General features: G+C 34.7%; 2 protein-coding genes across 12 annotated transcripts in view; one reads left to right on the top strand and one right to left on the bottom strand.

Annotated features, from left to right (window-relative positions):
* The window catches only part of LOC129790596 (cGMP-dependent protein kinase, isozyme 2 forms cD4/T1/T3A/T3B), a 74,030-nt gene extending 46,684 nt beyond the window's left edge, over positions 1–27,346 (top strand). For 8 of the 11 annotated variants that reach the window (XM_055828172.1, XM_055828173.1, XM_055828174.1 and 5 more), the window contains 6 exons: positions 21,550–21,769; positions 24,734–25,120; positions 25,313–25,517; positions 25,585–25,787; positions 25,873–26,274; positions 27,024–27,346. In XM_055828172.1, coding sequence (XP_055684147.1) covers positions 21,550–21,769; positions 24,734–25,120; positions 25,313–25,517; positions 25,585–25,787; positions 25,873–26,274; positions 27,024–27,189 — 1,583 coding nt within the window. In that variant the 3' untranslated portion in view covers positions 27,190–27,346. Of the gene's footprint in view, positions 1–5,087; positions 5,737–9,238; positions 10,487–21,549; positions 21,770–24,733; positions 25,121–25,312; positions 25,518–25,584; positions 25,788–25,872; positions 26,275–27,023 lie in introns of those variants that run through there. The other 3 variants (XM_055828170.1, XM_055828171.1, XM_055828169.1) reach the window with 3 other exon arrangements.
* Positions 278–2,213, bottom strand: LOC129790599 (probable cytochrome P450 6w1). Its single transcript, XM_055828181.1, has 3 exons — positions 1,865–2,213; positions 1,014–1,777; positions 278–949 (listed from the first exon to the last, which is right to left on the bottom strand). The coding sequence occupies exons 1-3, from the start codon at positions 2,158–2,160 to the stop codon at positions 525–527; spliced, it is 1,485 nt and encodes a 494-aa protein (XP_055684156.1). The 5' UTR covers positions 2,161–2,213; the 3' UTR covers positions 278–524.
* Positions 27,347–27,756: the final 410 nt, after the last annotated feature.

Raw genomic sequence — 27,756 nt, 5'->3', positions numbered from 1 at the left:
ACAATTTGCAATGAGGGACAAAAAATCGGTGTCCAAGAAGTAAATTGGATTGTTGCTCATGTGGTGATGTAACAAGCTTCTTTGCATTCTTCATGACTTCCCTTTTTGTCCATTTTTTCACTTCTTTGACGCTTAATTCACAAAATGACGTTCACTTTCCAAAAAAAGCCATGTAATTTATGCGGAATACACGGGAAAAGTGAATGATTTATGTCATTATCGTCATGGCGGGGATTGTATAGAATTCAATCAAACTACTTTCAGATGAAAATACATCTTTTTTGGTATAGGTTAACGTCTGTATTTATTTAGCTGAATTTCATTTTATTTCCATTACAATAAAGGTATTCCCATGGTTCATTCACTTTTATATTTAATTGGGAAACCTTTTATCTACCTACTTTAAAAGCTTTTATTATAAAGCTCCCGTAATTCTTTATTATTTCTGTTTCCATGATTAATCTTTGATGTTCCACAAACCCTTTAAAATATTATTTAGTTATTTTCTTCAACCATTCTTATGTCTAAAGCTTTTTAAACTTCAGCCAAAGGGGTTTCTTCGTTTTTATAACCAAAGATTTGGATTTAAGCTCCATTTTTTCAAAAGTTTTCTCACAAAATTCAACTGTGTAATTTTTAAAAACTGCCACGAGACCTAATTTTATTTCGTACATCGCAAAACGTCCTCCGGGACAAGCTTTAGGTCCCTGGCTGAAGGGAAAATAGAAGTTGGGATCAATTTTTGAATTTTCACCAAAACGATCAGGATTAAATTTGTCGGGATTTGGGAATATTTTTGGGTTTCTTTGGGTAGAAAAAGATGGAATGACGATTTTTGTATTTGGTGGGATTTTCAATGAGCTGAATGGTTCCAAGGAGTAGGGCTCAAAATTATTTGGCCTATAGCAACGATCTATAATTCCAAGAGGTGGATAAAGTCGCATTGTTTCTGTTGAAAGAAATAATTTAAATCTTTATAATCAATTTAAATGAAATTATTCCTTTAAACTTACCTTTGATGACCGCATCGAGGTATTCAATATCATTAATATTCTCACAAGTAATTTCACCATAAAGCTCAATGTGATCCTCGATGGCTTTTATGAGCTTTTGCTGAATTTCTGCATTTCTTGCCAATTCATAGAGGGCAAAATTAAAGAAAGAAGTACAAGATTCATATCCAGCAATAATTATAACTAAAATCTGCGACATGACAACTTCTTCATTAAAATAATCCGGTTCATCTTCTTGTGCGTTGGTAAACATATCAATTAGATCATTTCTAATCTCTCCACAATCCCTTCGATTTTGCATTAATCGTTTCACATAGTTTATCATCATTTCATTTGCATCTCTAAGTGTGATTGTGATGCCGAAAAATTTGGCAGTTTTAGGCATTAAGGCAGCAAAAAACATTCCGAAAGATCTTTTTGTGTCGAAATTACTTGCTTTCTTGACGAATTCCAACACAGGTGAATACTCATTATGCAAACTTCTTGTATTGACACCAAAAAGACAAGATGAGAATGAATCAGTGAGGTATCGTCCAAAAATATCAGCTATTTCGTACTCTTGCGGGGTTTCGTGTGAAATTTCCTTTGCTAATTTTTCTTCTAAAATTCTAGCTGTTTCCTCCATCAAGGGGAGATAGTTTTTATATTTTATAGATGCAAAAACGGGACCAATGTGTCGTCGAAGTTTTTTCCAATCGACATACTTGGTAAATGGCAGGGAAAAAGACACCAAAGGGTCTATTTCTGAGCTTAGTGTGAATGTCCTGAAAGGAAATTCGAATTATTCTTTTTAACTTTGCAGTTTTTTTTCTTATTTAAAACATCGAAATAAATTGAAAGAAAATTCTTACCTTTCGCAAAATAAATGAAAATCTGCAACAAGAATTTTCCTAATCAATTCCGCGTCCTGTATGACTAAGAAGTTGTTTTGCAGAATATTTATAGCAATAATGGGATCTTCTTGATGCTTTTTGCACAAACTATATAACCAACTATTGAAGTCCCCTGACAAAGAATTAACACATCCAATGATAGGCCATCCAGATATATAGGAAATACCGTGGCTTTTGTAGAAGCTCTTCTTCTTTCTTTCAAACCACAAAAGACCGAAAATTGATAGAAAAATAAGAAATTCTGGTATTCCCATAATTTTTCTCACAACAATAAAAAAGATCTTGTGATCTCCACAATGAATAATTCTCAACTGATGATGAGAAGTTTATTGGAAAATTCAGTTTTTTCCATAAATTTTTAATGTCTACAGCTTTTTAAATAGGTAGCTTATTTATCCAGCAGTGTGGCGCATTGTGAATCACAATTTGTGATCCAATTGACCCGAAATTGTGCTAATTTCTCAAGTGACTCTTCTGTTGTACTTAAATGTTGGGTTTTTCTTGAGTCATAAGACCATCACTTCCCCCCTCGTACTGCATGAGATGTTTTCTTAGAGAGCGACAGTTCATTTTATATTGCTTAATCACGCAGAGACTGCGCGGCCCAAAAAGTTGGGATTTTTTTGCAACAGCAGGAAACTTTAAAAGAGCTTCTCAAGAAAGTCAAGGAGATGATGAGAACTGCAGAAAAAAAGAGATCCATTCTAATTTTTTTTTTGCAATGACCCAGAGAAAAAAATTCAATATTTTTGCCATTTTCGGTCTTTGTTTGCAAATCAATGGATTCCGCATGATCAGTGTGCTATATTATAATGATTTTCTGACCTTTCTACGGCATGATATTTTCGCTGAATTGAAAAAAATGGGTGAAAATGCTGAATTATATATTTATTCACAAAGCAATTTATCACGATCGAGCGGAAGAGAATGGCAGGAAAAATCAACAAGATGATCAATAAACAAGAAGCGCAAGGCGCACGATCATTTTCTCCATCACAAAACATTATTTTCTGCGCTATTTTGTGGCTTCTACAAGTGCTTCTGGAAATTATCTTCCTTCCTCCTCCCGCGGAAAACAAAATAAGATTTCATTGGAATGCTCGTGGTTGCATTGTGGATGCTCTATTAGGGCGAGGAACTCAAATAAAAAAAGTTTTTTGTTAGTCGTAATGTGAATGGGAAATATTTTTCTATCTTATCGGGGCAAATGGCATTTCATGGCATTTAATTTGGTTGTCTATTGTCGTCACTCCCGGGTGGTGATATACCTCTCACCTACATTTTCTTATACCATGCAGAGAGACATTCTTATATGGTCTTGGTACACGATGTGGCAATCAACTGGCAATTCATCTAAAATTCTCTCTCTCTTTGCAAAAATTATCTTTCAATAAATTTTCGCACAAGCCTCATTGTCGATGTACCCGCGCGCGCAAATTTCTTCTTATACAACCCATTGGCAAGATATGTTGGAATAATAGTAATAAATTTTCCTCGTATATACCACAAAATTGCATGAATGAGAAGAAAGACATTGTACGCGATATTAGCTCATAAGCTACAAGCAAAAATTTTTTATGCTTGTATGAAACAAAGAGAGAGACACTAAAACCTCCTCCACCCACTCTTTTTATATGTATATAGGCACATATTTTCTTTCCAGTTGCACACTGCATGAGGAAAAGTTTATTTTTTCTCTGCTATACAGGTTAAGGCATGTGTGGTGGACCCACAAGCTCTAACTACTGATTGATTGGATAAATTTATCACCTTCTTCTAAAACATTGGCTCTAAAAGAAGAATTTAGAATTACTTGAGGAATTTTTTTTAAAACTCCCAAGAATGCATTTGGGCAATCAAGGGGTCTTAAGAAATCTTATAATTTATTTTAATTTTACAGTTTTTCAATCAACAAACTAAGAAATTTTAGATGAAATTCACTACATAGTTAGACAGACTTAAAATTTATTAAGAAAGATTTAGGTTTTCTTTCTTAAGATTCTTTAGATTTTCATAAAAATTTATTAGATTTTCATAATATTTCTTAAGATTCTTTAAGTTTTCTTAAGATTATATCAATTTCTTTAAGAATGTGTTTTCATTAGATTTCTTAAGATTCCTTATGAAGAAACTTTATATATCTTAAGATTCCTTATGAAAAACTTAAGATTTCTTATCAAAAATTTAAGATGTATAAGTTTACTTCAGCAAAAATTAGGATTTCTTATAAATCTTAAATTTTTCTTAAGAAATCTTAAGTGTTTCGTAAGGAATCTTAAGAAATCTAATGAAAACTTAAGACATTCTTAAAGAAATTGATATACCTAATCTTAAGAAAACTTAAAGAATCTTAAGAAAGCTCAAGTATTTCTTTAAAAATTTTAACTCTGTCTAACTAGTAAATTTCATCCTTTAAGGGACATTTTGGAAATTTTAGAAACTTCTAATTTTGAACAGTTTCTGTGTCAAAATCAGTATTTATTCTAATTTTACACAAACATTCAAACCAAAAGAAAGCACACTAAGGTAATTCTATCTGCTAGCTGTTAATAATTCTTTAAACATAAAAATTGATTAGTAAAAAAAAGTTGCAAGATATTATGTCTAATAAAATTCTACAATAGTTAGTGCCGAAAACTTTGGAAAAAAATTAAAATTAAAAAAACTATTTTAAAGATTTTCTGATTTTCAAAGCTTTTTTTATAATTACTTGTGTCTAATTCGGCAAAAATACGGTAAACCATGGCTTTTAAAATATATATATTATTCTAATTATCATTCAACTATGCTTAAAGAAACCCCTTGACGATGGATTTCCTCTACCTGAGTAAAAAAAAAATTATGAATCACTAAGAGAGGAATTTCAAAGCTAAACCTCATTTACGATGAGTTCTTCCCTCCTTATCAGCCACTCAAAATCTATGGGTGAACTTGATAACCTCTTGAGGAAATCTCAAGGAAAGTGCACATACAAGCTACTGACCCCCCGGAGAAGATCTCCAACACTAAGACAGCTCAGCTGTGAGATGTCTGAAAGATTTTGCTTAAAGCGTTAAACATACATCCATACACCATGTGGAGAAACTATATGTACGTCTGTGGGTAAAATGTGCAAAGTTGTGGGGCCTGGTAGACGATGTGGTGGTGGGTACCCAATGCTTGGGAGATTGTACATGCGATCAGTCGCTGTTGTAGCTTCGTCGGTAGCGCGAGAGCTTTAATCGGTGACTTTTCCTACATACAAAGTGTGGCTGGTGGACAAAATCCGTGTGTGTGGACAATGGAAATTCCTTGAAATTTTTGTGTGAAGAAAATGATTTTCTGAGGGAGAGAAGCAAGAAATTTTAACTTTTTTTTTCTTGGAGCATCTTGCGGAGAAAATTGTGTCACACACAGAAATTTAATACCCTTGTCAATGGATTAAGAAAATAGGAGAATAAAAAGAGATATATAGGTAAAGTCATCGAAACGCTACGAGAGAAAAGAAGAGAAAAAAGTGTAAATTGCACGTGAAAGTGATTTAATTCAACTTATGCCGAGTTAATAATATTAAAAGAAAAAAAATAAATAAGAAATAAAATCACAAGTGGAAAAAAAAAAGATCGCGCAAGCAAGACTTTTTGAGGCAAGTTTTGTGTTGCTTTTATTCAGTGAGCCAGAGTTACGTGAAGTGAGTGTACAAATGTGACCTTTCCATTTGCTTCTTGTGCTGCGGTACATACATACTTTTTGGTGATCTGCAAGAAGGCAAAAATACACAACAGCAGAAATCTCTGGTGGAACAGGAAATTTTCCTTTTGCAGAGACAATTCGTGTGGTGCGGCTCTTGTGTATGAAATAATTTAATTCTCTTCTTATACCCCAAACACGCGCACAAGGGGGTCATTATTGCGAAACTCCAATGACCCTCTTCGTCATACCTTTATGCTTCATTCTATGAGATTTGCGCTGCCAATCTTTCTGAGTCAATCTCTTATTCAACCAAAATCCTATTGCCAATATCTCTTTTGATGTCCGTTAAAGAAAAATATTAATGGGCGTTGTGGAATTATTACTATATATTTTGCTCCAACAACTTTAGCATTCACACATATTAGTGGATTCTTTCGATACTCCCATGACTCGGTGCTGTGTAAGGTTCTCTCGCGCGCCAAGAGACAAGGAAATGTCACAATCATGTATTATTAATGATTTTTGAACCAATGGTTCTCTCACAAATTTTTTTCTTCTTGCGCCCAACTATTTGCACAAGAGATCAAATAAAATGATGGCGAACGGTACGAAAATATCATTGATACGTCCAAATTGTGATGCTTTTGAGATGCTCACAACGTTTTCTCTTTGTTATAGAGGTCCATAATAATGAGGGTATTCGTGGTATTCCATTGCAAATGTTGAAGTTTGCTCAAGAAAAGCGTGGAATAACAAAGAAGCAAAGATTTTGCGAGCAAAAAAATCTTTAAAAAATTCCTTCAATAAACGTAACAAAGAGATTTTTGATTTTTTTTTGAGAAGAGATGTTTCATGAGGTGGAAAAAATTGTAAGAATTTTTTTGATATTGAGTAATTAGAGTTTTTATTTAATTTTAGAATTTTTGTCAGACAATTTAAGTAGGTATTATTAAGAGATTTATTAAAAAAAATGTTTGAAGAATGTTCTAAAACAAGTTTTGTTGGAAATCAGAGTCAAAACATACTTTGTGAGTTTAATAAGAATCAGAATCACAGCGTGTTTCGTGAGCTGCAAAGAGCCTAAAAATTAATATTCAAGCTAGAATATTTTATAAGAAAAACATTTTTATGTGAAACTTTGATAAAATTCTAAAATATTAAGTTAATAATTTAGATGGTATTTTAAAGCAAATTACATGAGAATCAGAATCAGAATCACAACACGTTTCGTGAACATATAAAAATTCGATCTTCGGTTTCGTTGGTTTCTCTATGGTTTTTTTTTAATAAAAAAAAAAGTTAAAAAAAAAACGTTCTAAGTTACATAAAATCTTAAAGAATCCACAGAAAATTTTTCTTTTTGCAAAAAGCTCAAGAACTTTTAGAAAAAAAATTAAAGATTCCGAACATAAAAAAAAATATAATCTTTTCAAATTATTTTGCAGCTCTTCTATAAATTAGCAATAAATGAATGTTTTTGGTTATAATTTTTAAGGTCTCCTACCGTTAAATTTTTGCACAAAAACTTTGTGCTGATTGCGCTCTTCCGGCACAGACGGTTATTCCATATTCGAAAGCTCCCTCAATTTACACAATTTTATTATATACATATATAGTATATTTCCGAATCAAAATCACTCACTTGGCTAATTTTTCTTCTCTCTTAAACTCCGTGCAAGACAGGAAATTGCAGAAATTACAATTCTTCTCTAATTTTTTTGTTTTTGCATCACCTGGTTACCTCTTCTTCCATAAGGAGTGCCTCTATTTGCAATTTTATTCTCCCCTGGACGCATAATAGGTACATTTTTTTTGCAGCAAAGTTCACAATTTTTGCACACAACGCGAAAAGTTTAAAGAATAAGAGAGAATAAAAAATGTTTACCGAAATGACCTTCCCTTTTCTCAATTTAATATCACTCACACACAGCTTGTTTGTGTATTGTGCACATATTTAATGAAGAAATCACCAACAGAGAGACCTTTTTTTATGCTCTTTCCGTGTCTCATTTAAAATTGTGCGCCTGTTGCTGGTTTATTTGCAAATTACACACCTGAGAAATCACTCTCGCGCGCACAAGTTAGAAGGTGATCGGAATATTTAGCACACCTAGGTGTGCACTTTATACCTCCAGCATATACTAGGGGGGAGATCGTTGACAATTGTGCTTTTTGAGAAAGAACGCGTGGTTGTGCAACAAAAAAAAACTCCTTTGGCGCATTTATGCAAAAGAAAAGAAATATTTGCAAACGGTTTTTGCAGAAGAGTGTTGTGAAGAAAATTGTCCATGGAGGAAGGGGAAAAATCCGCTTTATCGCTATACGGCATGTCCCAATTTCGGTTTCTGTTTTTTTTTTTCATTCTGTCTTAGAGAAATGGGAAGAGAAAAAAAAAGCCTCGACGACCATGGAGAAAATCTCAGTTAGTTGGACGCATTAAATGGCGGAGGAAACTTGAGTGATGACCCCACGCGCAAGAATTTCCAATTCCTCCGGGAAGCGGATTCGAGGCATTGCGTCACACTGTGAAGAATTACATTTGCATGTTCTTTTTGCTCTTTTTTTTTGCTCTCTCGCCTTTTGCTCTAGACCGCGAGCCGGTTTTCTTGTTAGTCGTCCAATCTTTAAGACACTCGCGGAGTCAAGTCGCCTTCTGACTCACGACACAGAATCCCATTGGCACGATGTTGTGTGAAGAAAAAGGAAGGGGCTCATCAATTAAGGGGAATTTATACGTTGTACCTTTGGCAAGCGCCAGGTGCTGAAAGATTGTTGGTGGAAATTTGAAAGTAAAAAAAAGGTATTAATTGGCACCCAGAATACAAGATAACGTGTAGTTTAGTCGCCAGAGGAGTGACACAAAATTGAAAGTATAGACATGCAAATAAAGTGAATGAAGTACTCCACTTGCTAGCTTTGGAAACTTTGGCTTAATTTATTTATGGAGCTTTTTTCAAGGGCACAAAAGATTGCAAATATATTTTTTTTTCATGTAAAAAATACTAAAATTAAATATTTAATCCTTTTTTCAAAGTAATTTTTATATAAAATCCTAAAAGTTATATGTGAATCTCTTGCAATATGTAGAGTAAAAAAGCTCAAAAAAGCTTTCTCTCTATATAGTAAAGAAAATGAACATAATGGCAAGGAATGACAACCCCTCAGCAACAATGTATGTTGCCTATGAGTGTAGCCACAGCATAGAGAGTTTATGAGCATAGACTACATATTTGATGATGCACAGAATGCAGGAAGATTTGGAGCAAAATAATTCCACACATGATTTTGCAATTGACGAAAGAACGTCCGCGATAAGCTTCTCTTTGTTATTCTCTCCACCCTATATTCGGATTTCGACATGTGATCTCCATATGTCAAGTAAACAAGGAGGAGATTAGACGGCTCAGTCAGTCAGGCAGTGGAAGAGCTTGAAAGCATCTCATATGTAGAATGAAGCAGGGCATTGATTTTTCATTCACACCAATGCTCGCACAGATAAATTTAGACATAGAACCGTAAGAAGAAATTATGTTGAGATGTTTTTTTTTTTCGGTGTGTTCTCTTTGTGAGTTTCATCTGGGCGGGCATAATTGCGCGGGATGGGGGATATGGGATGAGAATGGGGTAATCGGTGATGATTAGCATGTGTGCGATTTCTAGGCTAGCAGCGAGATTCGATGATGGTGATCAGTGAGAGGATTGCGCTTGGCTGACACGAGAAAATGGTGATTGTGGAGGGAAATTTCAAGAGTGGCCGCGATGGGAAAATCCGGCACTATCCGGGAAAGGCGGTGGACGTGAGCCTGTCGCTGGAGCGGAGTAATGCAATGGGTGCGCTGTATGAGGCAAATTGGTTGCACACGCAAGAGACCATCCGCAAGGTCAATCGCTCATGCCAACCGCCCAAGAGTGAGTGTGCCGATGGAATCTCATCGCTTGGCAAATATCAGATGACCCTGGAGCAGATTAAAGCTCTCGAAGCGAAAGATGCCAACATTACGAGGACAATTCGTGAACTCAACGGCTATCGTCCGTCAACGTTGCGTCGGAAAAATCGACGCTACCCCGAATGGGAGGATGTTGTTCTGGATAAGCCACCACCACTGCCCATTGCTAGGCACTTCTCCGGCGGAAGCGAGGGCTCTTCCAATGGGCACACAACGAGCGAGGATAGAGATTCGCAAGACAGCAGTGATACGTTCTACATGAATTTCGACGTGAACGCCCGGAAGAATGAAAAACTGAAAAGAGCCCCAGCTGTGTGCCCACCAGCACAGCACCTACCTTTCTGTGGTACTCTCGATATTAAAGACATCTTCCGGCGCCGCAGCAAGAAGGCCACCGCCCCCAAACATCCGGAACTACCTAAGGCCAATGGCAGCTGTGATACCTACCATGATTACGAGGTGATCGACTTCAGGGGGAAGAACTCACCCGAAAATACGTGGAAGCACTCAGAAATGCCCCCGAAGAAAGAGGAGAAAGTTGAAGTTGAAAAGCCCGCCAAGAGGGGCTTTCTCGGAATTATTCGGGCTAAGAGTGTACGAATTAATCCCATACCCAAAACCATTGAACGCACCCTCAGCAATCCCCTGTCCAAGAATGGCGGGAAGTCATCGAAGAGTGAAAGTGAATCCTCATCCTCATCATCTCTAGCGTCAAAATTTAATACAATTTCCCTTGGAGGGAGACGATCGAGGCCCCTTCTACCGCTTCGGAAGAGTCCTCCACTCATGGAGGAAGTTCCCAAAGTGCAGGAACAGCAGAATCAGGAAGATCCATTTAGTATTCCACGCCCAAGGCTCATTGTCCCCGTGCACACGTATGCGAGGAAAAGGAGAACGGGCAATTTAGTCAGCAGTAAGGATCTCGATCCCGTGGCTGATCATCCTACAGAGTCCACCAAAGGTAAAAAAAAAAAGTATATATAGTGTATTTTTGGGAACTTTAGGGCATTTATTCACCCCTTAACTATTTGTTTTCTAGAGGAAACATTAGGGAAATTCTCTTTAAAATTAATGTGGAAAAACAATTTGTCTAACCAGCAAAGCATTTGCCGGTTTATGTGCTTTTTAGCACACAATAGTTGAGAAACTATTACTAAATTACATTTTACATAACTTTGAGCAATAAGAATAAATTGACTCCATTGATTACTTACCAAATGCACTTGATTATAGATGCACCGTGAAGGAAAAATCTTCCTCATATTGGTGGCGATATCTCGCTCTTTGAATCGAAACACATAATATCAGGTGAAGCAAGAAGCAATGGTGCATTCCATTGCGATCTTCTATTTGTTCACTAATTGACATAGCAATGTTGTGAAACAATATGAGAAACAAGTCACGATATTTTGAAGAAGTGGATCGCACACAAAATCCATCTGATTTCACATTATTAAATTTATTATATTATTTATTATTGTATGAGAAATTTATGATTAACTAATATCTCACCGAGTTTTTTCTCTTTCATATTGCCTTTGATAATTAATAGTATAGTTGCTGCAATGAATTAAATATATTTCTATTTTCACTGCAGTACTAAAAAAAAAATAATAAAATATCTTTTTCAGTTTGTTGCAACAAAAGAAAATATTATTAATTGGCCTGAGTTGGCGTGATCGGTGTATATTTCTCCATAACATTTTTCTATTAAGTTCTTTCACGTGCTTTTGGTGCGGCGTGTATGTTCTTTGGCATTCCCACCACACCATAAGAGATCCAATGTGAGGGAAAATTGAGTGTGGTGCATTATATATAGGTATTGTTTCGGTGTGCAAAGAGTTTTGCTCAATGATCTAAAAGAGAGTTTTTTAAATGGTTGAATTTCTCAATCGTCAAGACATTTTAACCTGCACAAGAGAGCCAACACCCATCTCTATCTTGCATGATTCGTGGTCAATTAAAAATAAATATATGAAAGACCTTTTAATGCCCCTGACTAAATTAATATTATTATCTAAAACTCAATTGCACTTGGTCATTGAACTAAATTAAATTGCATTTTTGCTTTCAAACCAAAAACTTTTTCTTCATCACCACTCCGTTGCAATTTTTTCCACTTTTCGCGCACTTTTTCTCGCTCTTTTTTCCCGCGCCCCATTGAAGATTGAAGCTGAAGTTTTATTTTATCCACATCTGCAGTGAATCAATTTCATTTTTGCTCTCCAATGAATTTAATTAATCGTGAATTAATCACAATCTTTCCTCGTTCTTTTTTTTTTCACCTCCGCGCACACAAAATGTTTAACTTTCACTGTCACTCTGTGCAACAAATTGTCGATGGCAAATGATTCTTGAAATCTTTTCGACACGTCTATTTCGCACATTGTTACTTCCTGTAGAGCTTTTTTCCCCGTGCAAGAGCGTCTTTTGCCAGCAGCATTCCTTACCGGTTTTCTTCTCGTATTACATTAGATTTTCTCCACGGGAATGCGCAACTCTTTCACAGTTCATTCATAAAAGGTGCGCGCTTAAATGGGATATTTTTTATTTATTAAATGCAAGACGAGGAGGAGGAAGATTTTTCAAACTCGTTGCTAAATGGGGTGAATTTATTGTAAATACTTCGGTGGAAATTATGAATTGTTGAGTATTGAAGAATGTTTATTGCTTTTGAATTATTTTGAGTGGGTTTTGCGCTGAAATGTTTAATTCATTACCTATCATAGCATTTGTAGGAGTTTATATGAAATCTAAAAATTATTTCAAGACAAGAAAATTTCCTCCTTTGGCTCTACTGCGAGATCCACCTGTATAATCAATAGCAAAATCTTTAAATTCAAATCATCTTGCATTTAGCAAAAAAAAATCACATGTAGGAAAATTTTAAAGCCATTAGCATTTCTTTTTCTTTGGAGAAGAATTGCAAATCAATTTAGAAATTTAATAGCCCTAAAGTTGAGACCCACAAAACCAATTTCCCACGTATAAAAAAACTAATTTATGAAAAGGAAATAAATCAAAATTTTGCTATCTCTCTGCAATCATCCATCTCACAAAATGCTACTTCCTGTTTTTGGGGGGAATTTGTCAAAAGCTAATTTATATGGGGGGAATCGCCAAAAACTTTTCACAATATGAGCTTTTAATTAAAACGTAGTGAGGCTAGTGAAAAAAACAACCCGAAATTTATGCTTGAGCAGTTTAAATGCTAATCAATCACTTTGGACGCTCTTCTATTTTATGATTTATTTGAATTGATTGTCCAATGATAATAAGCAATTTTTCGCCATGATTTTCGTTCCCTCTCTAAACGCCAAGTTTAATAAAGTATTCCAATCACCCCGCAGTGTTTAGCGTTTGTGTTGCATATTAATTTCACTTTCAGACACACATAGGGTGAGGAATTAGCTTAACTTTAAAAGAAATAAAAAAGCCATGAGAGGAAAAAAATGGAAGAGTCGAGGTGAAAATAATAAATTATTCAGTCGAATGATTTCTCCTAATGCTAAAATTTATTTGATCGACACGAAGATTGGGAATTACATATTGTTTTTGCGGGTGATGAAGACAAGAAAAGTTATTGGTTGGAAATTGTTGAATTATGTTAATTTCACCTCTTGATAAATTGCTCAAAGGAAATTTTTACCATTTGATGCGTTTTAGCTGCAATTAATTGACTCTTTACGTGGGAAATGAAGATCGTGCGCGCGAGGAAATGACGAATTTATCACTTTTTTCATTCCTTTTTAAATTAATATTTTAACCATGTGGAAAATTAATATTGTTGTATTTATATTTTAAATCAACTTTAATGGGAATAAATATGCAATAAAAGGCACAGGAAATTAAGTATGTAGTATTAGTCAAGGTATTAGCTGGTTTATCTTAATTGTGCTAAAAGTATAGCTACTTTATAAAATAATTTTTATCGAGCACAACATGCAATTGAATGCCATTGGCATTAAATGCTATATATAGTTGCTAATGGACATTCTTTTGGATGGTTAATTTTCCTTTTTCTTTCTCGCGCACGCTCGCACAATTTTCCAATACATTCGCTCTCTTATCAATTCCATCAAGAATAAATATTGTAGGCACTTTATATTTTACAATTTCCTTCCATACAGTGTTGTGTGACACAGTGTGTGACGATAGAAGCAAGAAAAAAAACAACATAGAATTACAATCGGAAATGTGATAAATAGGGTAAATAGAGATAAATTATTTCGAGTGCATTCCCCAATTTGTTCATTGCTCGAGCTTTTATATTATGTAGGTTGTTAAGCATGAAATGAGCTTTTCACTGTAGATTTTCTTTTAATTTATAACTAAAACTTATTATTCTTTTAAATTATTCCTGTAAATCTCATAAATTCTATCCTTAAAATCTAAAATAATTTTAAAGGAAATAAATTTTATTTTTTAAACACAAAATTGAGCTGAAGAACCCAAAAAAAATCATTGACAATGCCTATTTGGGGAATTTCCTTATTCAAATGGCATCATTGAGAATATTTTGGGTGCTTTCGTGACCTCTCTATTTAAAATTCAATTGGCTCATTCATATCTCTTTTAGCACTCTTGAAGAAGAAAAAAAAATAAAATTAAGCGTCGGTGTTTCCATCAATTGAATGTGGGTCAAGAAATAATGCACGATAAATAGCCGGGAATGAAAGAATAAACAATTTTAAATGGGAAAAGATTAAACGAATCAATTGACAATTGGATAAGGCGGCGAGAAAAAGTACCATTGCAATGATTTTTTTAAAATTTCTTCTACAACTTTGAATGCAATCTTCCCAACTTTCTCTCGAGGTTTGTTTTTCACGCGAGAATTGAAGTCTTTTGGAACACCCACGTTTTTCGGTCAGAAAAGTGTTGATATTTCTTAAATTTCGCATTGTTCTGCCACCTTGACATTTTTTTGCACCAAAACCACAGTTTTGGTCACATTTTATTTTTGGAATCACTTCTGAGTCAGCGCAGAAGTCTCTCAAGAAGTCAATGAGGTGAGGCGAGGTTTTTCCTCACTTTATAACTTTTTTTGTTGTTTTATTCTTTCGCCAAGCTAAATGAAAATGCCGCAAAATGAGATGGTGGTTTGGTAAACAAAGAAAATAATTTTAAAGAAATAATTCGTGAAGAAAACTTAAAGATGGTTTTTTTTGTTGGATTGTCTCTTCCCTTTCTCGCACCTTTCCGTCACGCGCAATTTCAGCCCCCGTGCTGCTTGAAAATTTCTGTAATTCTCATGGGGATTTCTTTGTGATAATTGCGTGCAAAATGCAAACAAATTGCCACACATTTTGCCCAACTTCCCAACAGTTAGCAATTTAGTATACGTTGAAAAAGACGGTTGACAGAGTTTTGAGGAAATCTCCCAGAGGCAATAATTTCTCAAACCAACATTGCAAGAAATGTTGCACATGAAGAAAATTATTGCAAATCCCATGATTCACTTTTTCTCTAAATATTTTTCCTATGAATGTTTTTTTTTCCGAAAATGTCTCAAAGAGAAATTTTAAGTCATGTGCATTTGCACTGAGACGAGACTCTTTATGGTATTCTTGTAATTTCTTTTCTTCACCCTTTTAGAGTTAATTGCAACGACATTGAGGTGTCTCGCTGTGAATTACAATTTCTCGTGCTGCACAGAGTTGAAATGCAGATGAATTGCAATTAAACAGATTGAAGATTAAGATGGTTTTTTTATTCTCGATCTTGAGGATTTTTTCGTGCAGAGTTTTTATTTTTCTAACGTTTAGTTTAGTTGGAAAAAAAAATTCAATTTGCCATTGAAAGCCATAAATTTCCTTAAAAAATTTCTATGTAAAATTCATTAAACTTTACATCATTTATCTAAGTCCTGTGCGACTCAATTGGTACTTGTGAAGACGATTGCAAATAGAGTCGACAAATGCGAAGATGTTGTTTTGGCCATTTCCAATCTTCTTGAATAAATCACCTCAGAGAAGATAAATTCTTCTTCTGCAGATAAAACCAACTTCCATTGGCAATTTGCAATTAATTTGCCGGGTACGATGATGCAAAAAAAAACCAAGAGATTGTAATAATAAAAAAAAATTCTTTTAGCATGAGAAAAACATTGATCCAATCTCCCCCCAGAGTAAGGCACAGTATTTATGATTTATGGAATGCAATGAATCGTGGGGAATTGTGATTGAAAGATGCTGCGTGAAGTGGTGAAGAAGAGGTTTGAAAAAAAAATGAAGCAATTCATTGATCTTCAGCCTCGACTTTTCTGTATTCTTCTCTGTGCGAGAGCCCCAGGGGAGGTGTTAAGATGCGAAGAAATGAAAAATGTCACGCTTTGAGGGATTTCTTGTATTTAACATTGAAAAAATTTCATGTACAATGTGATAATTGACTTGAGCATTGAAGTGAAATTTTGCCATTGATATGGATTTCTTTTTTAAACACCCACAAAAAAGAGAAATGTGTTTTTTCTTCTATGTGGGATGATTTACTTGAAGAATTTGAACCTTGTAGCGTGATCACGAAGTGTTATCACCTTGAGAATCTTCTCTTGTGACTTTCACCACGCGCAGGGATTTGGGTGAAAGAGGATACTGTTGGATGCAGCTCAAATATTTGAGGAAAAATCTCTTGAATTACCTATAGTCTTGCAGATGCCTTCATGGGTTCATTTGGCATTGACCTCACCCATCTGCACACCTCCTGATTTCATCTCTTCTTTCATACCTTTGGTACAGTCTTTTCAATTTTTTTTTCTTTTTTCTTTAATAAAGTTGAGACTATAAAAATCTCACTGCAAGACTTCTATATATATGATGGAGACAGACGCGATCCAATCTGTTTTTGCTGGCAAAAAAAAATTCATCTCCGTGCTATAAAGAAGTCTGCGCAACTCATGTGGAAAAATTACATAAAACCCAATTAGTTTCACATCCAACTTCATTAAAAGTTTTCGATCTTCTTCTCTCTGACGCGTCTCGTTAAAATTTTACAATTTCCTCAGACTTGGCTATATATTTTTTCTTCTTTCTTTTGTATCTTAAGATTAGGGATATCATGGCGAAATCTCTTCTTTGCAAATTACTTTCTTTGCGAGAGAGAGAAAGAAACGGAAGGAAGTCTATAATACCTGATGGAAATTATATGTCGTAAAGTGATAAAAGGCTAACATTACACCTCAAAAATAAAAGAATTCTCCTAACATCATCAAAAATGTAATCGGCAAAAAATCTCACGCAAGTTGCACAACCAACTCAAACCAACAATCGTCTTCTGAATTTCTTTTGCCAACGCTCTGAGAAAGTTTTCCTTATTTTGAAAGCCACAACACCGCGCAAAGTGATTTACAAGAAACCAATGCGATGGCAAATCTACCTAATAAATCTATGGCTATGCAAGTGATAAAAAAAAGACTTAAATCTTAATTCATATTTAATATCTCGTAGCTGTTTTCCGCATGAAGTTTTTCTTATGCCATTGAAGAACAATGTCTTTTGTTGCTTGATGACTTTGCGAAATGATTTTGCACACATAACTACGGAAGATTCTTTATTGGCTTTTTTTATGTTGTAGTTATATGTAGCATCAATTGCAATTTCTCGGCTTTCCTATTTAGAGCGAAATTTTCCATATTTCCTGTGGCAATTTTCTGCTCGCTCTAAAGTGTGTGTAGAAAATGTCTCAATTGTGGCTTTTGTGGTTTAATTTCTTCTTTCTTTCGCGCGGGGTTAATTCACACTCATTTGACGCTAAGCAAAGCATGGAAAAAAGGGCAAATAGTGCAGTGTGTTGCATTCACAGAGCACGACAATATAATTTGACTTATTTGCATAATAACTTGTTTTGTTCTTCTATGCTCATCGCAATAAAACTAAACCATTGCGCACAATGTTACATAAATTCAAGAGGTTTATTGCTTTTTTTTTTCATTTCTAAAATAGAAAAAAAGAAGGAAAAACTTGCTAGGAAATAAATAAACATTTAAAGAAGAAAATTTAATTAAGTAATAAACAAAAGTTAGTAACATCGCAAAGTTATCAAAAAAATGTTAAAAACCGAGGGGTGTTTATCTGCCGAATATTTTGATTTAATTTGGCGAATCATCAGAAGATTGGTAAATCCTTATTTCATTCATCTAAAAACTTGATTCTTATAAGAGCTTTTTAATACATTTTTTTATCATTTTGAAACTTTTTTAAAACTGAAAATCTGGAAAACTTTATTTCGGGTTGAATTTTAGCACTTTCAGATTTAAAAAAGTATATTAGGTCTTAATTTATTATTTTCTAGAATTGAATTTTATATTTGTTGAATTTAGTACTGCTTAGGCTTTGATGCAAAACTTTTTAAAGCTTATTGTCTTCAATCTGAACCTTTTTTTTTATTTTTTAGTACCTACTAGTAGAACCAGTATAAAATTTTTTGTTTGAATTTAGTATTCTTCAATCTTGAATTAAGAAAACTTTAAATTTATTGCTTTCTAGACTTAAATTAAGAACCTTTCGAGTTCCTTTTCTCCTAAACAGCTTCTTTGGGACTAAAATTCGAATAACTTTTTTTGGCTTTAATTCAATATTTTTTTAAGCTTGAATTTATTTTTTTGAAAGATTTTGCTCCTTAATCTGTGTCTTTAATGACTAGAAAAAATAATATTTATCTGCCAATTATTTTGATTCTTTTTTGAGAATATTTCCGAAGATCCGAATAAAGGAATTTGCCGTAAGTTGACGAAACTTCCAGGCGTCTCCATTGAATTTAATCTCATCAATTATTACTCTTTTTTAATTTAAAATAAATTAAGAACATGTTCAGAAAACTTTAGAGAAATTAACATTAATAAATTTAAAGCTCCTTGTTTGCTCTGCTAATGGAACACACTGTATACATATAACGTTTAACATTTATTCATGCCTCAAGAACTTTTCTTTTTGGCGAATTTAAATTTTGAAAAAGAATTTCAAACAAAAGTACCTCACCAGTACTCACAGAAATGAGCAAAAACACCCAATTATCTTCGAATGTTGCTTCAAACAGGTTAACAAGACATATTTAATCTGAATTACAAATTTTTCTTACAAAGAAGAAATGAATCTTCTTGCCGGTATAGCTGTGATTTATTGCTTCGAATCATTTTGAAGATCATTTCTATGAATACAAATAATTTACTCGATTTCTTTTTAACCGTAACTCCATATCCCTGCTTTTGCCTTCTAATATCCTGCACTTTATGCATATTTCATAATTTTTTTCACGGCGTTTTCTGGGCTATTCGTGGTGGCCTTTATACCCAAAAAAAAACACCAACTGCTGAGGAAAGACACACGCGGAGAAAAAAAAACAGAAGAAGATTCGTAACTGAATTTAGTTTAATTGTTTCCGTTAAAAAACAATAATTTATTTTACTGGTACTTGTTGCAAAATGCTTCCACGCACTGTTCTTTGATAATTATTTAAATTGTATAACAACAAAAAGAGTAAAGAGAAATTGCTTTAAATTGAGAGATGAGCACAGTTAAGTCTTGCAGAATTTAAAACGTGCGTAAGATTACAATTCTTCCACAGCATTGTCTTCATGCTTTCAATTCCAAAAGATGCGCAAATGTTGTTTTTTTTACCTTCAATGTTTGCATCAAGAATACCTCATTTTGGAAGTAATTTTCTCCACCCACATTGCTCTTTGTTTCTGTCTAATTTAATTTAAATCAATACAAAATTAACCCAGAATGGGCTGATAAAATTGCTAAAAGGAGAAGAGTTTTGTTTATGTTTAGTGGTGTTTAGTGTGGTGCTAAAAAATTTCACACGATGAGAACTTTTCTTTTTTGGGGTCAGGCACATTAAATGAGTCGTAGCGCGATGATTTTCACTTTTACTTGGATCTCAAACGACTCAAGCACACGACGAAGCGTCAAATGGTATGAAATGAGTGCTAAAACAGAAGTTTGTAACACTTTTCACCCGTCTTAATGATTTTGCTCAACGACAGGGAAGATCAGCCAAAGATTAGTATTCTTTTACTTTCATGAAAAACGTTCCAGCTTGATTATTTCACGTGTTGAGTGAAAATTTCTGAGTGAAGAGTATGGCACTAAAGATAGCTAACCAATTGTTATTTTCTTTTTACTGATTAGTGGGATTATAATGGGAGCAAATTGGTGTGAAGGCAAAAACAAGAGTGTTTAGAGAGTCAATGAAGTTTCGAAAGAAAAAAATGCAATTGCATTTTAAAGCGAATGCAAGAAGGTGATAATTTCATGTGGAAAGGTAGAAATTTAATTTTGAAAACATGTTTTTGGAAATGAAAGTAATTTTCCAAACATTTTCAATTGATGAAACCTCTATCAACTTATATTTTTTGTATTAAATTAGACATGAGAGAGGCAATGTGAAATTAAGAGCTTTTTCTTTGAAACACTTAATTATTAAAGAGCTTTGAAACTTTTAATTAATTAAGAGAGTCAATAAGTGGTTGAAATAAAGCAGAACGTCGCTGGATTGTACGACTTTATTACTGCAAGAGCTACATAATCGTAATCTTCAGAGCAAGGACGTCGTTATTTTTCAAACTACATAACTTTGAATATTCCTAATATATTAAAAAATTCAATTTAGCATAAAATATTCAATGAAGCATAAGCATTTGAGACCATGAAGCATATATTTCACTCAGCTCCATCCAATAGTATCCTAACTCTAATTAGTTTTGATTTAAAAACATTTTTTTTAATATTTCAACCAATTTTCAATGTTAAAGTAAAAAGTTCTCACGAACTCGCGTGTCTCAAGGAGCTTAATTAATAAAATGATACATTCGTCGAGATATCAAGACAAGATTTCACAGCTGCTGTGCTGCTGAAAAATCCCCAACGATCGCCACTCACCGGGGCAAGAACTTGATGGTTTATTAAAAGACACGAGAAAAGAAGAAATAAATGTCATGTGAATTTATATCAATTTCCGACAGGTGAATTCACTTTAATTTGCGATCGACATATTGGACGGGACGCGGTGACGTGAAAAAGGGGAGAGGAAGAGTGCAGCATCGCGAAGAAGAAGATGATAAAAAAAGAAGTCATGCTTCTTCTCTCTGTGTCACCGCGATTTCTTTTTCTTCACTTCATTTTCCCAAGCAAGATAACTCACACATTATTGTGCATAATCCAACGAACTACTTCCACACTCTATGCACAATCTTCATGGCGCGATATCAAGATTATGAGCGAGAAGATGTGATGGGAGAAGAAGAAGAAGATGAAAAAAGAGAAGTTTGTGATCTTCCATCGCGACACAAATCACTGATTGTATAAATAATTCATGGTGTAAGTGGAGGTTTTTTGCGTAAAGGAAAAATGGGAAAAGTTTGTCTTCTCCCAGCAAAAATGTCAATACCGCTAAGATAATTGCGCGAGGGTATTTGGATTTATTAACTTCCTCCTCATCTAATTGGCCACACTGTGGTGGAAGTTTTGTCTTTTAGCTTTGTGGAAATGCCAACAGAACAATTCACGACGATGCGATTTTCCATGCCATTGCAAATTGTCCCACAGAGATCCGTTTCGTGGTTTTTCGTTGAGACTGGGTGAGTGAGAATTCTTGAAATTCCTTCGCGGAATGATGGAAGAAAAACCTTGAGATTCGTTGAATGAGATTTCCTGACTTTTGTCTCACACAAGAGAGCTTTAAGAGAGCTTAATTGATGGACAAGATGACTTACTTTGCTGGTTTTTGCTTAAAGCATTTGACCTTTGATAGCATTCACTTAAATTAATTCTAAGAATGTAATATATCGTGAGAACTTTTTATAGTCCTTTGTAGACATCACAAAGGACCTTCTACGGTATTTTAAAATAACTCAAAAATAAATCTCCAAAATCAGAGAAACTTAAATGAGAAACTCTTTGATTGCAGAGGTAAAAGAAATAAGAAAAACTGACCTCAAATTTTTGAACAAACAAGTAGAGATTTGGAGTTTGAAACCTTTTAATTAATTTCCATGTTTGTGCTTGTTTTCTTAATTCTTTGCAGAGGGACGTATTGAGGTATCACGCGAGGGAAAATATCTATCAACACTTTCAGGAGCAAAAGTACTTGGTGAACTTGCAATTCTCTACAATTGCCAACGGACAGCCACAATAACCGCCGTGAATGATTGCAAACTATGGGCAATAGAGAGACAATGTTTCCAGACAATTATGATGAGGACTGGCCTCATTCGCCAAACAGAATACACAGATTTCCTCAAAAGGTAAGCCACCAACAACCTTCCCTCCTCACAAAAACACCACTAAAAATTTCTTATCGTTGGTAATTTGAACAAGTGGAGCTCTATTGCAACAATTTAAGCTCAAATAGTTTTTTTTTTATTACTCAATACTCCGCCTCAAGACGTGCTTTCCTCAACACTCAACCTTCACGTGCGCGCGCAAACTCAATGTCCAAACGACGAAGCATTTCTTGCATTATATGCGACATAAATGTTTGTACCACCAATTGAACTAACAGCTTAAACTTTCTGATTCAATATTTCACACCTAGAAGGTCATATCCTTGAATTTTAAGTGGCCACAATGCGAAAAAATTCATCATCGGGGTGGATTTATTATTTTTATTAATCACCAGAAATAGCTGAAGAGCCACGTCGTTGATGCCAATTTGGTGGCTCTGAGTAAATATTTGTGGTAAAGAGCTTCTTTTGAATTTTATATTTTTGGTTTTTCTCCGTAAGATCTCTTTCTTGATCTCTTCCGATTAATAAAGTAATTTATTAAGTGTTTGTGGTGAAACGTGGGAGAAAGAAAAAATACATTCATACAGTGAGTTATTTAGCCTCCATCTTCAACATCTTTGCATGAAAATTTAATGAAGATTTTTTGGAGATTTTTTTTGCCTAAAAAACAAATATATATTTTGTGAAGACAACACTTTTATCGTGTCCAACAGAGGAAAACAAATTTAATTGTCATGTCTTTTTTACTAAATTTTCATAAAAAATGTTTTTTGTTTGTGGAATTCATCAAAAATTTTTATTTCCTGTAAAAGAAAAAATAAATCAACTAAGTAGTTTATTTTACATGCCGTTTTAAAAAACATATGACGTTTCATTTTCTTACTTTTGACATTTTTCCTATCGTTTGACGTTTATTTTATCATTTGAAATGTCAACGTTTGATGTTCCTTCACTATACTTTTTATGTTTCTTTTTTTTTAAGATTGACGTTCATTCTGTAATTTTTGACGTTCATTCCAACGTTTGAATGTTCATCAATCTAACATTTGACATTCCTTATTTATTGTTTGTGACGTTTCTTTTCTAACGTTTCATTCTTTCCTAACACTTGTCATATTTTTTTTAAACATTCAAAAATCACTTCAAATCAAATCTTTAAAAAAAAACATAAAAGTGAAGGAACGTCAAGCATTGACATTTCAAATTGTAAAATAAACGTCAAACGATAGGAAAAATGTCAAAAGTGAGAAAATTAAACGTCATACGTTAAAAACGTAAAAATGGTAATGAAAAGGAAAAAAAAGCAGAAAATTTTCTTTTCCCTCCCAAGAATAAATTATTAGAAAAATATTACTAATAATTAGCAATAACATCTTATTAAAATATATAGCTACCAATTTAAAAAGCTGTAATTATTTTAAATTATTTTCTTAACCTATTTTTATTTATCTCAAATTTCCGGAGAAAAGAGATTTTCTCCGGAGTTTATCTCTTTGAAATTAAAATGGAAAATTAAGTCATTTTAGCTTTTGTAGAAAATGAGGGGAAAAAAGAAGAGCAGAAAACCCATAAAGATTTTATAATGTAGGCATAGGCACTAGTTGGCTATTAGAAGATGCAAAATATTAATGTGCTTCAATTCCACCATGGGCAACGATCATCTGTGCAGTAAAATATTAAATTGAGCAGAAATTCATAAAAAATAGCAATAAAAATTGATTTCCAATTTCACCATCTTTTCACATCCGGAGGTCACATTTTTGCAAAAATTTTCATTTTTAAGAGTTCCTGAAATAGATCAATCGGAGAGCTTTTTTTACCTTTAATTATTTCATAATATTGCGGAGCTTCTGTGGGGAAACTCCGTGGGGGCTTTTATCTTTTCAATTCTCCTAAAATTACATACACTCTGCTATTTTTTTTTATTTCAACGAAATTTCCATACAAAAGAATTATTTTATTAGCACGAGATGCAATGGGGAGGTTGGAAAAAAAATGAAACAAACTGCCCAAGACACGAGAAGATCGTTGAGAGTGAGATTCATGGACCATTGAACTCGAAAGTGTGAAGCAATGAATTTTCTTCACTTTGCAACACACTGTCTGCTGGCTAAAAGGCTCTGTGACGACGATGACTCTCTCGTATTGGGCTGTAGTTTGATGGAGTGTGTCGCACATGTGATCATTAAAATTGAGTGTATGTGGAGAGGCAGGACGCGTCTGGTGGAGATCAAATAGTTGCTTGTGATGGAGATGTGTGTGAGGCATCACACAGCAAAAATGTTATGAGGTCGCCAAAGAAGAGGAGCTTAAATTGAGAAATTATTATTTCCTGCGCGATCGCAGAGGCGATAAAAGTTAAATGGCAACTTGCAAATTAAATTCTTAGAAGATCGCGAGAGAGAGATTCTCCAGATCGATCTTGGGAACTCTTCTTTTATTTGATGTATTTTATAAATAAATTCAAATGAATTGGTTGTTTGCCCTTTAAAAGCTCGCATCTGTTTATCTAGGTGCGATCACACGCGATCGCATGAAGATCATACGTTGAAGATCATTTTCCACTTGACCGTTTATTATGACACACGATCGGCAATCTCATGAATAACGAAATACCTAAAAAGTGCTGCTTGTCGATCGTGGTGGGTGAAAGGGAAAGTAATGTGGGGGAAAGCTCACGCGATCGAGCTTGACATTGGTAATTATGCATAATAGAGAAGATCACCGCATAAAGTGGAGGAGTGTCTTCCTATCGCAACATTTTAACAACCAACACTTTCACCCTTTGAATAAAATCCACGCAAGTCTCGATCGCTCTCTCTCTCTCTCGAGGATCGCGAAAGATTCAGCAAAGATGCTGCGTTAAGACGTCAATGGCTTTTTTTTTTAAAAGCTAAAATGCTCATGGCAGAATATTCAATTAGGAAGTCCATTTAGAAGAGAGAAAGAGAGATGTTAAATGATTTTTTTTGGTTCCCACAGTGTGCCGATCTTCAAGAATTTGCCCGAGGATACGTTGATCAAGATCTCGGATGTGCTGGAGGAGACGTACTACCAGAAAGGTGACTACATTGTACGCCAAGGTGCCCGTGGGGATACCTTCTTCATCATTTCCAAGGGTCAGGTGCGTGTCACAATTCGCCAGCCGGACAGCCAGGAGGAGAAGTTTATCCGTTTACTCGGCAAAGGGGACTTCTTTGGCGAGAAAGCCCTCCATGGTGATGATCTCCGTACTGCAAATATCATTTGCGACTCCTCAGACGGGGTGACGTGCCTTGTGATCGATCGCGAGACCTTCAATCAGCTCATTTCTAATTTGGAAGAAATACGCCACAGATACGACGATGAAGGGACAATTGAGCGAGAAAGGTAAAGAAAAATCATTTAATTTTTTTAAAAATATTTTCTCAGTGATTTTCTTTAATCTTTAACCTTTGCTATGCTCTCAAAAACTATGGAGGCTTTCTGGTAAAATTATTTTTTGAAAGGAACAAAAATCTTTATCTTGAAAAATTCATTTAAAAGAATTTTTCTTAGAAAAATGTTTAATTTTTCTTGCAGAATTAATGAAGAATTCCGTGATATAAAATTGACGGATTTACGTGTGATCGCAACCCTCGGAGTTGGGGGTTTTGGACGAGTGGAACTTGTTCAGGTGAATGGTGATCAGTCGCGATCGTATGCCCTTAAGCAAATGAAGAAGGCACAGATCGTTGAGACGCGCCAACAGCAGCATATCATGTCGGAAAAAGAGATCATGGTTGAGGTAAAAGATCATTGCTTAAAGATCATTTTTAGCAGGAAAAATAATTATTTTTTGCTTGATCATTCAGGCCAATTCGGACTTTATCGTGAAGCTCTTCAAGACATTTAAAGATCGCAAGTATCTGTACATGCTGATGGAGAGCTGCCTGGGTGGTGAATTGTGGACAATCCTGCGGGATAGGGGACACTTTGATGACGCCACAACACGCTTTTACACAGCCTGTGTCGTTGAAGCCTTTGACTATCTTCATTCCCGGAACATTATCTACAGGTTTGTCGATCATCCAGGTTTTTCTTCTTTTTTAAGAAGAAGACGAAGAACTTTTAATAAAAAAAAAATCTTCCAACTTGAACAGAGATCTCAAGCCAGAGAATCTCCTGCTGGACGTTCAGGGATACGTGAAATTGGTGGACTTTGGCTTTGCGAAGAAATTGCAGAGTGGCCGGAAAACGTGGACTTTCTGCGGCACACCGGAGTACGTGGCACCGGAAGTGATCCTCAATCGTGGGCATGACATCAGTGCTGACTACTGGTCCCTTGGCGTCCTTATGTTTGAACTCCTCACCGGGACACCGCCCTTCACAGGCTCCGACCCAATGCGGACGTACAATATCATCCTCAAGGGGATCGATGCAATTGAATTCCCGCGCAATATCACACGGAATGCCAGTGCATTGATCAAGAAGCTCTGTCGGGATAATCCAGCTGAACGACTTGGCTACCAACGGGGAGGAATTAGTGAGATCCAGAAGCACAAGTTAGTTTTTCATTTTATTTATTCATTTTTCACAATTTCGTGGAGAGAAAAAAATATTACAAATAATGATCTTAATGACGATCACCGCAATACGTGATAAATTGAAAGATTAAACTTAATTCATCCGGTGATCGTAAAATCAGTTGCATAACCGATAATGCGTATTTAATTGCTCGAACCGAAGACGATGCTAATACTTTTCCTAATTATGAAAATTATCATTCATCTCTTTTTATGATTTTTTTCATCTCTAAATTAGTGCTAAATACGAGAGGAATGTTAATTTTTTGTAATTTATTTCGCGTTCTCGAGGTGTTTGAGAGTCAATTACGTCAATTGCGTCAATTAGTTGCATTTAGAACTTGGCAGAATCGTCAGAATCTTTGGATCTGATCAGAACATTCTTTAATTTTCAATATGGCGGATGCTTGTTTAGCACTTGGAGGATCGTGGTTTCTAACCTCAAAACTTTGACCTTGATTTTCTCTTAAAAGGAAATATTTCTCCAAGCTTTCTTTCGACGATATTGAAGTATTGAAACTTTCCTATAAACAGATGTAAAATTTATCACGAAACGTTAAATAGGTTTTAATTCTATGGCAACTGAAAAAAAAAATGGCGGCCGTTTGTTTGAAAATGGCGGCTATTTTCATGATTTTTAGCCTTTTTAGCTGTGATTTTTTCATACATTTCGTAGATTTTTTTGTTTTTTCCTGTGAAATTAATAAAATTCTCTTCTCTCCATCAAGGTGGTTCGACGGATTTTACTGGGAGGGTCTGCGTAGCCGCACACTGACACCCCCAATCCGACCGGAAGTGAAGAGCATCACGGACACCACGAACTTCGACGTGTATCCACCTGATCCGGACGGACCACCGCCGGACGACCTCACTGGCTGGGACAATGACTTCTAGCAGAGCTCCCCTAGCTGCATTAGACAATTTAACCGCGTTTTGCGGGCGCCACAGCCCTCCCCCCCCCCAACTTGTCTGTTTCACTATCTTTTGCTCGTTGTAATTTGTGTACATTCATAGTGTTAAAAATGAATTAAATTTTCATAATACAGCAAAAGGTTTTTCTTTTTACTTTCCATTTTACTTTGTTTTCCCCTTTGTAGGATTCAAGATGGCTGTGCTTATGTTTTATACGAAGCTTTGGAAGCCATTGAAGGCATTGAAGTATTAAAAAAAAATCAAGAAAGATGGCTGCTTGGATTTTTCATTGAAAAATTGAGGAAAATAGCAAAAATTCCAAGTTTTCTTGGTCAATTTTGATTTAATCTAAATCAAAATTAATTTTAAAAGCTTAACACTTTTCATTTTATTTTCTTCCCCAAAAGATATTTAATTTTTCTTATTTAAATACAAGCGGTATGTTTTAACGGCTAAAACCTCAAAGATATGATTGCCAATACTTATTTTATTAATTTTATTTAACTCCAAAAATATTTTTTTTACAATTTTGAGCATTTTGAGCGATTT

Source organism: Lutzomyia longipalpis, chromosome 2 (genome assembly GCF_024334085.1).
Source record: "Lutzomyia longipalpis isolate SR_M1_2022 chromosome 2, ASM2433408v1".
Lineage (NCBI taxonomy): Eukaryota > Metazoa > Arthropoda > Insecta > Diptera > Psychodidae > Lutzomyia > Lutzomyia longipalpis.
This window is presented reverse-complemented; position numbering and strand designations above follow the sequence as displayed.

Coding starts and splice junctions, on each gene's coding strand:
- LOC129790599 (XM_055828181.1), bottom strand. CDS start 2,160: ATGGGAATACCAGAATTTCTTATTTTTCTATCAATTTTCGGTCTTTTG. Junction 1,778..1,864: donor TTTCATTTATTTTGCGAAAG/GTAAGAATTTTC, acceptor ATTTCCTTTCAG/GACATTCACACTAAGCTCAG. Junction 950..1,013: donor CCTCGATGCGGTCATCAAAG/GTAAGTTTAAAG, acceptor TTCTTTCAACAG/AAACAATGCGACTTTATCCA.